Below are 12,209 nucleotides of genomic sequence, written 5' to 3'. Positions count from 1 at the left end.
ACCCACTTCGAATTAAACTGCGAGTTAACAAAAACCTCCCATTAGGCAGAGGCTTTCTAGATGCTTGTGGACTGCGACACAGGTTTGCTCAGGTGTTTGTCATGTTTGTTGGTACAGTGCTTTGCCAAATGGTTTGATTTCTTTCATTTCTGACTCGTTTATGGTTCAGTATTACTCTTTCCGATAGATATTAAAGTCCTGCGGCGCAGTGTGTTATTTTCACCATATTAGGGTTGCCTTTTGCTTAGTCTATTACCTTTTATTGTTCCATGTTGAATTATAAGAGCTATCTGTCAACCTGTGCCTTCACTTTTTTTGGTCTTCTAGATTCCCAGAGAAGGGATTTTGTTGCCCTCTTCTTTGATAAGTGAGCAGTCTTCTAGTTTTGTGTCATCTACAAATCCATATATCTTGAAGCATGGTCTTAATCTGGCCATAATAAATAGTGTAAGAAAGATTGAATCTAACACTCATTTTTCGTACACTCCACTTATCACTGCCTTCCTGTGCTGTCAGCTTCCATTTACTACTACTCATGACGTTACTCACAAAGCCTGTTTTACTTTTCTGTGTAGTATTTCACCATTAATGCCAAAATTAACCGTCCTACTTTGCCCAGGGTTATAGACAGAATAATATTTGCCACTGCACGTTAAATTATGTCCTATGTATAATTGATTTCTCTCCCCAAGGTCACCTTTGTCGCATCACTATTTTGCTGAAGCTCTACCAATGACTGTGTAGAGCCCCTGGAAGCATATTCAAATTTCTGATTTTGATATCTAAGTTTCTTTAGAACTTTGGTCTGAGCTTACCTACCAGCTATAACTCCCACACCTTTCAACTCTGTTGCTCTTCTCATGGTTTATCCTGCACACCATGCAGATTTAATTTCAGGTAGCTCCTCTGATTCAAAAAGGACCTCAACACCTTTTACCCTCTTTAAAGTATGTGATATGCATGGACAAAATTAATATGTGATGGTAGAAATCCGAGCAGAGGTTGCCTTTGAATAGTGGGGACAAGAGGGAACTTATGGGGGGGGGGCGCAGTTGTTCAATATCTTGATTTCAGTGGTGGTTACATGGGTGTGGCTGCTGGTCAACACTCACCAAACTGCACACTTCATACCTGTGCTTTACACTATTTGTAAATTTATACACACACATGCACACGTATACAGAGAGCGAGCAAGAGAGCACGTGCACATGTGCTAGGAGGTAGTTAATAAGTGTAGATTTGGGTATCCTTAAACCAGTCAGTCTGCCTTTTTAATGTAATGTTTTCCAAGGCTTAACTGAAGCCCTAATTCTTCTATGAGTCTTCCTCAACTCTCTGAGCCCACAGAGAGCGTAGTTTTCCTTTTAAAAATGATTTAACCTACATACGTGTAATCTCACACGGCTGGATCTTGCCCTCAGGAAGAAGCCTCTTTCTTCTTTGGGCTCGCTGTACACTGATTGGTTGATGGTAACTTCTTCAACTTTGAGCAGCTCCACTTTTCCAGAAAGCATTAATTAAGAATACTCCATTCTATAATTGCGAGTGCCAGGAGGCTATAATAGTAAATTAAAGCCATTATGCCCAGGTTGTTAGGATCTTAGGAAATGATTTTTTTTTTAGTATTGGCTTTAGTTTAGTCATTTCTGAAGAGTAATGAACTGGAGCTGGGTCTTAGTTAATGGGAAAGTCCAAGGCATGAGCTATTTCGATTCTTAGAGAAATGAGGAGTATTCTAATGAATAAAGTTTGATAAAAAGGAAAGAGAACTCAGAGTATTTTCCCAAAATGTGAAGGGTCAGCTCTTTTTCCCTACTTGCATGTTAACAAGCCAGCCTCTCAGTGTTAGGCATGTTGGCAGAAGATACAAGTCTTCAGGGTCAGAGACAGAGAACTCTGTTATTCACGGTGCCGCAAGCAGTGTGAGTTTCACGTTCGCATTGCTCTCCCTCACCTTCCAACTCCCACAGGGCGAGGCCAAGGTGGGTCCAGGGGGATGCTGTGCGCACCATGGGTTTGTGTCACTGCTGAGAAACCCTGGCTTTGGGAACCCAAATCTTTTATAAGGGACTGAAAGCAAACATGCCTGACATCTGCCCTAAAAGGAGATACAATCTGTTTTGAAAGCAAACAACCCTGCCCTCTGCTCTGGAGGAGGAAACTAAGTCTTTCAAGGCTGTTCACTATAAAAACATCCTTGAAACGATAGAACAAAGGAACAAAGGCCATTAGCGCTTGTGCTCACAAAATATGCAGAAGTGCGAGGAGCCCATAGAGAACAGCCTCTAAATCAGTCCATGCTTCCCATTGCAGAATAATCTGGCACAGAGGTGTAACAGAGATCAGTTACTTAGTGCTAATGTTAATCTGTGGCATCTCCAAACTCTTCTGGGCAAAGTAAGTCAACACATCACAGGTAGATGTTGATGCTGAAAATTGAGATCAGCAGGCGTTCGGCATCACTGAGTGACCAATACTGTTGGAAACATGAAATTGAAGATGCAACCCAGGCCTTTCATTTTAGCCAAAAATAAGTAGCTCACACAGAGCCCACAGGACTGCATACAGCCCGCCTCTCTCCTTGATGCTGTCTGTGATCTGATTTCAGGATGAGCGATTAGAGAGTTGCCTCTGGATTATTACTTCTCATACGTGTCCATATATTACCATTTTACTGGCTAAAAAGCATTAGCAGTTTTTTCCTTGATAATTCTTTCACCCAGTAAAATAGGTATTGTAAACTGTAAGAAAGCATATTTTTCTGTGTAATTCAATAAAGCTATTTTCCTTTTCAATGGAAAAAAACCCACTCTTTTCCCACTAAAAAACCCACACTAAATTTAAAAGACTTTTTTCCCCTGAGTTTGACCACACAGACGAAACAATTCAAAAAAACAAACAAAAAACCCAGCTACTTGCTACTAATCACATCTAAGCAAGAAAGAATGGTTCTGTAAACTTGGAAATTCTAAGTAAACTGTCAACCTCACACAATTCAATCACATACTAAATTCACTGAAATTTATTTAAAATGAAGGATAACTGCTTTCAAATGATCGTGTTGGCTTCCATTTTGTTTTAGGAAGACTAGATGAAACATAAATCAATTCTACGATATATTCATAAAACCTTCATTCTTTAGGGTTAGACATTTTGTGAAAATCTCTCAGGTCTTTTGAAAGTTCTCATGAAGCAAATGAAAACGGTGGACTGAAACCTACCTACATTTCTTCCCGTTAATACATCGGTGATATGTACAAAGACCTGGCCTTTTGGGGAAAAAAAACGAAAAACAGAACCATTTAGAGTGTGCCTTCTCAGCAGGGGCGGTATCACCCCCAAGGAGAAGAATATTGGTTCTTGGGGAGGTAAGCAGAGAAAAATACTAGATATCACAATGGTTTGTAGCCCTCCAAAGGGCCACAGTACATAAACAGATACATAGAATATCTGTGGTATTAAATTTTAATGGTGGGAGACTAGGAAAAAGATGTCTAAATAGGCTCCTTGGGGTAAGGGGAATGATAATGAAAAAAAGGTTCAGAAACAGTGATCTGGCATATTTTGTTCAGTGCTGTCAAACGGCAACCACTGAATTAAACAAAGGAATTTATTTTTAATTCCTCTCTATGTCATATTTGTTTTTTGCCATCTTTTTAATCTATACACAATATAATAGCATTAAAGAATTTCAATGAAATGGTATCCAAAATGTCATTATGTTATAATTTTTTTCATTTTACACATTATGTACGTCAAATCACGAATATATTCTTTTGTGTTGTTTTCGTTTGTATACATATTTTCATCTTTCTACATAGTCTCTATAATGACTGTTTTTATAAGGATACATGAAATTCAGTTGTGCTGCGGCTCTCTTTTGTGGTTGTATTTCTGTATCTCTAAAAATGTCTTCCATGTTTTCTTTGCAGTTCTGCTTCTCCTGACTTCCTGTTAAAAATTGGGATCCTCAGGAATTGCGTGCTATGTATGCCCCCGCGCCCTTCCTCATACATGGTCTCAGAGTAATCTCATCCATCTCCCAACAGCACTCAAATCTTTTAGCTCCAGGCCAGACTTCACTCCTGGGCTCCAGACTCACATTTCCAATTTCTTACTAAATATCTCTACTTAGATATTCCTTTAAAAAAATCTCAAAAAAAAAAAATCACATTTTTTTCAAACCCGTCTGGTTATCCCTGGTCATCTAGACTCCTCCTCCCCCCTTTGATGTCCCCCTCCCAACCAGGTTCTGTTGACTGTATTAATACCTTCAAAATATCCATCCTCTCCATTCACTCTGCTATGCCCTTAGTTTAGTCCTTTATCTCTTAGACAATTACACTATTCTCCTAAATATTTATTTCCCTGCCTTCTCTCATGCCATCCCGAGTCATCCACCGTAGTGCTCTTTGACAGGTCTTTGAAAAGTATAAATCTGATCAGGTCACTTCCTTTGCTTATAGCTGCACTGTCCAGTACAGTAGACAGGAGCCACATGTAGCTATTGCATTAATCTGTGTGATTAATCTGTGTCATTAATCTGAAGTGAAATGTGCCAAAATAAAAACGTTAGATTTCTAAGACTTAGTCTGATCAAACAAATGTAAAATATATAATTTTTGTATATATTGAGTGAAATATTTACTTAACACATTCAAATTAATGTCACCTATTTTTATTTATTTTTTTAATATGGCTACTAGCAGATTTAAAATTATTTATGTGGCTCACATTTGTGGCATGCATTACATATCTGTTGGACAATGCTGGTTTATAGGAGAATGCCCAAACTGATATCATAAAATTATGACCTTTCATCATCTGGCCACCATATACTTAGTCCATTTTATCTCCGCTCCTATTATGCAAAGAGGGCTGGTCTTGATGTCAGATGGATCTGCTTTCGTACCTGGGCTCTGATTTGGGTTCATACCTGGGCCCCTCCACGCGTGGTCTGAAGCAAGATGCTTAAAGGCTCTGAGTTTCAGAATCTCCAGTTGAAAGAGAGATAATAACTATTTCAATGTGTTGTTGGGAGGATTAAAAGATATAACAAATGTAAAGTGCCTACTGCATAAAATTTAATTTTCCCAGATACATTCCAGCCACACCAAACTACTTTCGGTTTCTGTTTTCTTTCTATTGTAAAGAGCGGGTGATGGTTCAGATGTGTCTACAGCCTTAATATTCCTAAAAGTACATCATCTGCTTTCCCTCTTCATCGCTAGGATTCTACTTTGCTTTCCTTTTTCCTGTTTTCACCGAATATTAGACCTGAGAACCTCTGTGTTTCCCTTTATTTTTTTTTTCCATTTGGTATCCTGTCCCAGAGAATTCATTTCAGAATAAATGATTATAATTATTGAAGAAATCTCAAATCAAATGAACAGCATTACCAAAAAAGATTTTGACTTGCTCTTGCCGCATAAGAGAATACCTTATTTCTGTGATCTGATACCCCATAGTCCTAAATTTAACTTTGGAACAGCCTCAGAAACAATTTCTTCTCCCTCACTCCTTCCTTTTTGTTCTCTTCACCCTCCTGTCTACAAATATCCTCTACCCCAGACCCACACATTTAGCTACCTCGCAAATTAACCATGTTGTCAGGGTCCTTTTCATCAGTTAGGCCATTTGGGAAAAGGGGCCTCAGCTCACCGTGCTCGTTATCCACAGTGTAGTGAGAGTTTCTAGCAATTGACACCTTGAGACAAATGCTCTAACAAATCTTAAAAGTGTTTTTGATGGCCAGAGTTGTCAAAGGTGAAATGTTCTACATACGTTTCCATTAGGAATTTCCATGAACATCTTTTGAGTACTCTACTCATGTATCCTTAACAGTTCTTTCCCACAGGAAAAGCTTGGAAACACAGCGGCATTCTAAAGTGATGATGAGACTGGCTAATGTTGCTCAAATGTAAAAATGTGGCCTTTCAGATGATGTGGTCACCTTTTCCTTCTACAATGTCAGCATTTTGAAATGGGGAAAGGATATGGATTAGGAAGGAATTGAATGCAAATGTGTTTTGCAAATAGTGTCTTTTGAGGTAATCTCAGATGACGGTTGAATGCTGAAGGTATTAATACAATCAGTATTTAACCTTGTGTAACTCCGCTTCATCAAATCACACCCTGTGCATTGATTGCGTTAAGCTGGGTCAACGGTTTCTTGCTTAGGAATATCTTGTAAGAATCTTAACAGGAAGGCAGCAGTTGGTGATCAGCTACTGTTTATTTGCATACTGAGCGTGTCATCAATAATACAAAAGACAAGGTCTTTAAGTTGAAAGAACGGTGGGATTGGCATGAATTTTGCTTAATAGTGTGTAATAAGCAAAGTAGTGTGTGGTGCCAGAAGCTGACAGGATCCATTATGTTAAAACAGATATATGTCTTTAATTTAGAGGTATTATGTAAATCTGACAGGAGTTTTCCCCTTTATTTTCCTGTAGTTTAACTTTAATTGCTTCAAGATTAATTCCGATTTCTCCTTTCCTCCAGAGGGCGATGAGACTGGCGTGATGGATAATCTTCTAGAAGCCCTACAATCAGGTGCAGCGTTTCGAGACCGCAGAAAGAGGATTCCCAGGAATCCAGGTAAGATCCCTTCCAGCTCACGTGGTATTGTAAAATGTGAACGTTCAGAGCCAAGGACCAAGGGGGGGGGGCGGGAAACCTTCCCCACGAAGATTTCTTTTTGACAATTGATCGCAGTTCATGTGTGAATTCTCAGTAGGCTTCTACATCTACAGGATTGCAAGTTTCAACCCTGTAAAAGTATCTTCAGATAACTGTAGACTTTGCAAAAAAAAAAAAAAATCAGAAATAAGGACTCCCACTGTGTTTAATATTAAATATTTTTAATTGTTATTTTATGAGCATGTGGTTTGGGTGGAAGGTGTGGTTTAAAACCATAAATGTAATTAAATCATTAAAAGTAATTGGCCATAAGGATGTCCACATTAGCTATTACATGTGAGGAAACTGAGATAATGTTTCTTTCTAGAGGCCATTTTGGCTTTGCAGTGCAGTTCATCCTCCATGTTAAGCAAGAGAGGAGAGGCAGAGATAATTCGAGGTCCCCCGAAATCCCAAAGCATTGGAGTACATGTTTGTATGTGTTTTTTAATTAGTCACCAAGCCACACTATGAAAATTGATCTCAGGGGAAGAAAAAACATAAAAGAAGCAAAACAACCTCCCTCACTCAAGTATAACTATAAAGTTGTCTGCCTTCTCTGTTTATACACTATGGCTGAAGTAAATAATAGCTCCTCTCAGGATAATCCAAATAGGCTGAGTTAGCCATCTCCTCAAATAAGTTTTGATATTCTTTAGTTCATATGTTTCTCAAAGTAGAGGAAGAAATTAGGTGCATTGATTTAAACAGTTTTCTTCATGGGCTGCAAAGCTATATGGAGAAGTAAATGAAAAAAAAGGAAAATTAATGGTAAATATGTAAACCCTACTTAATTTAGATGAATAAGATTCACCTTGAATAGCCTACAGTTCAAAAAACATTCTATATTTGGACTAGAAACTATCATACACCATTACAATGGAAATTTAGATTCTCAAAACCAGTGAAACAAACCAGTGAAAGAAATGGAGCCCAGTACAGAGTTATCCAGGCAGCTTTTGGCCATGGTGAACTTCACGGCAGAAGACAGTATACGCTATATTCATCCTTATTATGTTTGGGTGACTCCTGGTGGGTGGTTTTACCCTGAAGGTAAGATATGGTTGAGAATAGAGAAGCATTTTAGCTGGAGTATAAGACTGCTTTGTGTGTATGAAGACACGGACAATGTGGAAGACTGGAGGAAAGAAAATTAAAATCTATATTCATACTCGTTTCTTAGGGTAATGCTTGTAAGGCAGAATGTTAGGAACACTACTGATCTGTACCTCGGAGGCAGCTTTCCCATCTCCCCTCAGTCTCTTTATCTGTGAAATGAGAATGTTCTCCCATGCCATCTCCCATGCCATCAGGGGCCCCCTGTCACCTCTGAAGGAAAACGGAAACCTTCACCGTTCTTTCTTGAGCCATCACATCATTAATAGTCAGTGAAAAGCAAACTGAAGCAATTTTTAGATCAATTCAGTTCTCGGTTGAGCAGCTGGTAAGTAAAAACTACTCAGTGCCTTCATAGAACTGCCATCATCCTTCTAGTGTGTTTATTTTAAAAATACTTTTGCTAAGGTCCCTGTCTGATTAGTCTCACACCTCAGACTGACTCTAGAAAGACTGCTGGGAGACAGCGAACATTCCATGGGGTTTCTGTTAGTCTGGTACTTAAGGGAATATAGTGTTGTCAACTGTGAAACACCAAGAATGTATTTAGAAACTGCATAATTGTAGGGTGCTGATTCCAAGTAATCTAAATTGGGATCTCCTTTGGTTTGTAGCCGGGGTGCCTCCATGAACACATAGGGTCAAATATATCAGTCTGTTTAGCCGTGGCAGTCATTCCAAGTGGCAGCAGCCAATGCAAATGTCCAGCGAAAAAGGGAGACTAGAAGACAGGCCCTGGCGATGGTTGGTACAGCATCTTGGCCATTAGTAGAAGAGCTGACAGGTGGGAGAAGGGAAGGCAGGCTCAGAGAGGTCAAGTCTGCCCAAAACTTTCCCGTCTGTTCACCCTGTTCTATAAGCAACAGAACCAGGGTGTTTTTTCACATTTCCTCTTTGATTCTTCCTTTCCTAGCTACATCATCTTTTCCCGCTGGCCCCCTTTGTGTTGACTTTCTTAGGCGCCTTACTTGGTTCCTTTCCGATATCCCATTAACTTTATATCATTACGCTTTCCCTGTTCACCACCGGCACTCTCGCTGCTGTCCAATAATCTCCTCTTCACTGTGATGAGATACAAGCAGTAAAACCAAATTATTTTCAAAAGGGGCTATTCTCTCCAAGTAAAGTCGAATAAGAGGAAATAGCCAAAAATCTGAAATTAGAGCCAACCACCGACAGCAGAGATGTAGTTGGCTGCTTGCTGTTTCCAGTACCATCACTTACAGATGGAAATAATGGTATGTGAAATACAGAGTTCTACGATTCTTTTTTGAATTGCAGTGTTTTCAGTTCCACATTTAAACAAAATGAGGTGGTAGTCTGATTGTTCATTAGAAAATGAATACATTAATAAATGGTATCATTAATCGCCTAAATTACAGATCTTCCACACTGAGCCTGTGTCCCCTCGCCGAGAGTCACCCACGTTGGGTAACTCGGAAGGAGCTCCCAAAGATAGTGTGCAGCCCAGTCAGCCGGGTGAGCTGTTTCCGTTACAGACACCAAAAGACATTTAAAGGGAGACTCTCATATCAGGAGTTCTGTTGACAATATGAATAACTGGTGTACATGGGCCCCAACTAGTCAGAATGTACACAACAGTAAGTAGTCACTGTGGGTGGACTAATTCATATGGGCTGAATATCAACCCAAATTATAGCTTTGCTGATGTCAAACACTGAGATTAGGAAATGAGCCCCTAAACATTCATTAGTTTATCGTACTTCTGCAAAAGGTGCTGTGCTCGACAAGATGCAGATACAAAAATAATTAAGATAAGATTTCCTTAGTTGTAAGACCTTTGTGTCTTCTAGGAAGGATAAAAAGTACTGCAGAGTAAAGCAGATGATAATAGGCATCTGCAAGGGGTGTTAATAACGTATTATGTGAGCTCAGAGAAGGGAAATATCGGGCCTTATTGGATATATCAGGAAAAAAAAAACACAGAGGCAAAAGCTTGAAAGGATGAGTATGTATTTCAGCAGTAGGAGTTGGAGGTGGGGATAAGGAGCATTTTTATCAAAGGAAATGTCATTAAGAAAAATACAAAGGTAAGAAAATATGAAGCATTTTGGGAGAATGGCAAATAGTACAGCTAGTAAGAAAATAGGCTATATAACATGTAAAAATTTGAAGCTAATTCTGGAAAAGTAGGTTGGTGCCACATCATAGAGTATTTGAATAAGACACTAAGGTGTTAGCATATCATTCTTTAGGCATTAGGGATATACTGAAGGCTTTTAAGCAGCTGAGGAGCATGATCAAAGCTGTATGTTAGGACATCTAATCTATAGACATGTGAGTGATGAATTAGGATTCTACTGCCGTATTCTTAGTCCAAGGAGATAACTTAGGGGAAGAGGAGTAACCAGGAGTCAAAGATGATCCCAGGGTTTTGAGTATGATTAGTTTGGAAGGACAGTTGGGTTACGAAAGAAAACTATTATGATCAGGAAAAGGAGTGCTGATACAAGGTAAATTCCGTTTTCAGTCAGTGAAACTGAAAGTGGTAGCCAAGCGCTGAGGTCAAGATGCTCGAAAGTTTCTGGGAAGTATTGGTATAGATTTCATCACAAGATGATTGAGTTCATGAGCTTTCTGGTTATGGGGTGGAAATGGAAGCGATTGTTAGAGGTATTATTAAGAGAAAAGCGATCCAAAACCAGAACCTTGAATATGCCTCCACTTAGGGGCTGAAGGTAGAACTAGCAAAGAAGACAGACAAGGAGCAAGCAGTTGGGCGGGTGGAAAGAGAATCAAGACACTATTTTTCTAGAAACAACGGAAGAGGGAAGTATTCAGAAGGCAAAGAGTTGGGCATATTCAACAATGACGTATACTACAGTGGACTCAAAAAGAATAAAGAGCAACCATTTGCCATTTGGGAGTTTTCTAGTGACTTTTTAAGGGCATCTTTTCAATATTGAGATGGAACTGGGAGCTGAATTCAGGAACCAAGCAATGAGTAGACAGGAAGGCTACAGGGACAGATCGGATTCATTCAACAATTGAGCAGATCTATTGAGTGCCTCCTGGGTGTCGGGTACGGGGTTAGGAGGTTCTGAGGACGCAACACCAAGCGGGCCACTTGCCTTGAGGAGTTCACATACTATTTGAGAAAAGCTGAATGTAAGCCACGTGATAAAATTGTGGCACAGTCTTACGCTATGTGCCGTAATGAGATCGGAATTGGGTGCTTGTGTATTACAGGAGTTTGGGTAACTTTCCCCATCCCCTCACCACTCGAGAGCCTTTGCAGCCCTAGAATATGAACTGTGCTTTCTAGAAGCTTGCAGGGTAAAAGGACCATCTCAGTTTTCCTAGTATGGATCTATCATCTATGAATTTTGAGAAATCTTTCTGGACCCTCTTTGTTACAACGTCTGTTAGCACTTAAGGCAGTAAGTTCCATATGTTTACAATCCACTTTGTAAAGAATTGCCCATCTGTATTCCTGACTTTGTCATAAGATCAAAGGTCAGCTTTGGAGGATAAACACACACACACACACACACACACAGGAAAAACCTTGCAGTAGTGAAAAGCACACTTAAATATAAATACACAATGCCCCATCTGTTGCTTCTCTTGCTTTACCCAACTTGACTTCTCCATTCTTTGCCCACTGTAAGTACATGTAAACAGGCTTCTCAGCAATACATATCTAACTTAGCTGTTTTGGCCGTGACTAGATTTTGATATATAGTTCTAGACATTAAAAAAAAAAAAAAAATATACACACAAGAGAAGCATTATAAAGAAATGAAACCAGGAAATAGAATAAATGTAATTTGGTTTTAGAACCACACAGGGCAACCACGGAAACTAAATTTGAAAAAACGAAAGAAACTCAGGAGACACATGATCCTAGTTTTATGGGTCAGCAAGATAACAGTATAAATGAGAAGGTATAATTTACCATTTGAGACAGATAGGGGACAAGAAACAATGATACTCAACAGAGGAAAACGACAAACTCTAAGTATTAGGGAAAATATCCTTATAGCAAAACAAAGCCCACATTTTCCTAGGCCTGTCTGTCTCTCATAAATTACAAAACCCACATTTTCCTGGCTATTCTCCATGTACACATCTAGGACGTCAGTTGCCTATAAGGGATCTCCGAAGCATTTCTAGAAGTTCTCGGGGCATTTCACAAACACAGTCACTCACTACTGTTCCTCTACCTTTACCTAGAATCCCACACATTTCCACATCTGCTGTTGCTTACAGCTGGCACTGTCACACCCTCACAATGCCACAGCTTGACAGGGGTCAGCAGCAGAGTGAGGAGAAATGCCTCTCTCTTCCTTTCGTGTGGCGCTCCACCAGTGTACCAAGCAGTCCCACTTATATCTCAGAGTCTTACATCCATCTTTAGACAAACAACCTTCGGTTTTAATAGCCTTCTT

General features: G+C 39.5%; 1 protein-coding gene across 2 annotated transcripts in view; it reads left to right on the top strand.

The window, feature by feature from the left end:
• Positions 1-12,209, top strand: part of DIAPH2 (diaphanous related formin 2) — an 842,313-nt gene that overhangs the window by 681,660 nt on the left and 148,444 nt on the right. For both annotated transcript variants that reach the window (XM_081043893.1, XM_081043892.1), the window contains one exon: positions 6,505-6,600. In XM_081043893.1, coding sequence (XP_080900019.1) covers positions 6,505-6,600 — 96 coding nt within the window. The remainder of the gene's footprint in view (positions 1-6,504; positions 6,601-12,209) is intronic.

The sequence above is a fragment of the Rhinolophus hipposideros genome (assembly GCF_964194185.1).
Source record: "Rhinolophus hipposideros genome assembly, chromosome: X".
Classification (NCBI taxonomy): Eukaryota; Metazoa; Chordata; class Mammalia; order Chiroptera; family Rhinolophidae; genus Rhinolophus; species Rhinolophus hipposideros.
This window is presented reverse-complemented; position numbering and strand designations above follow the sequence as displayed.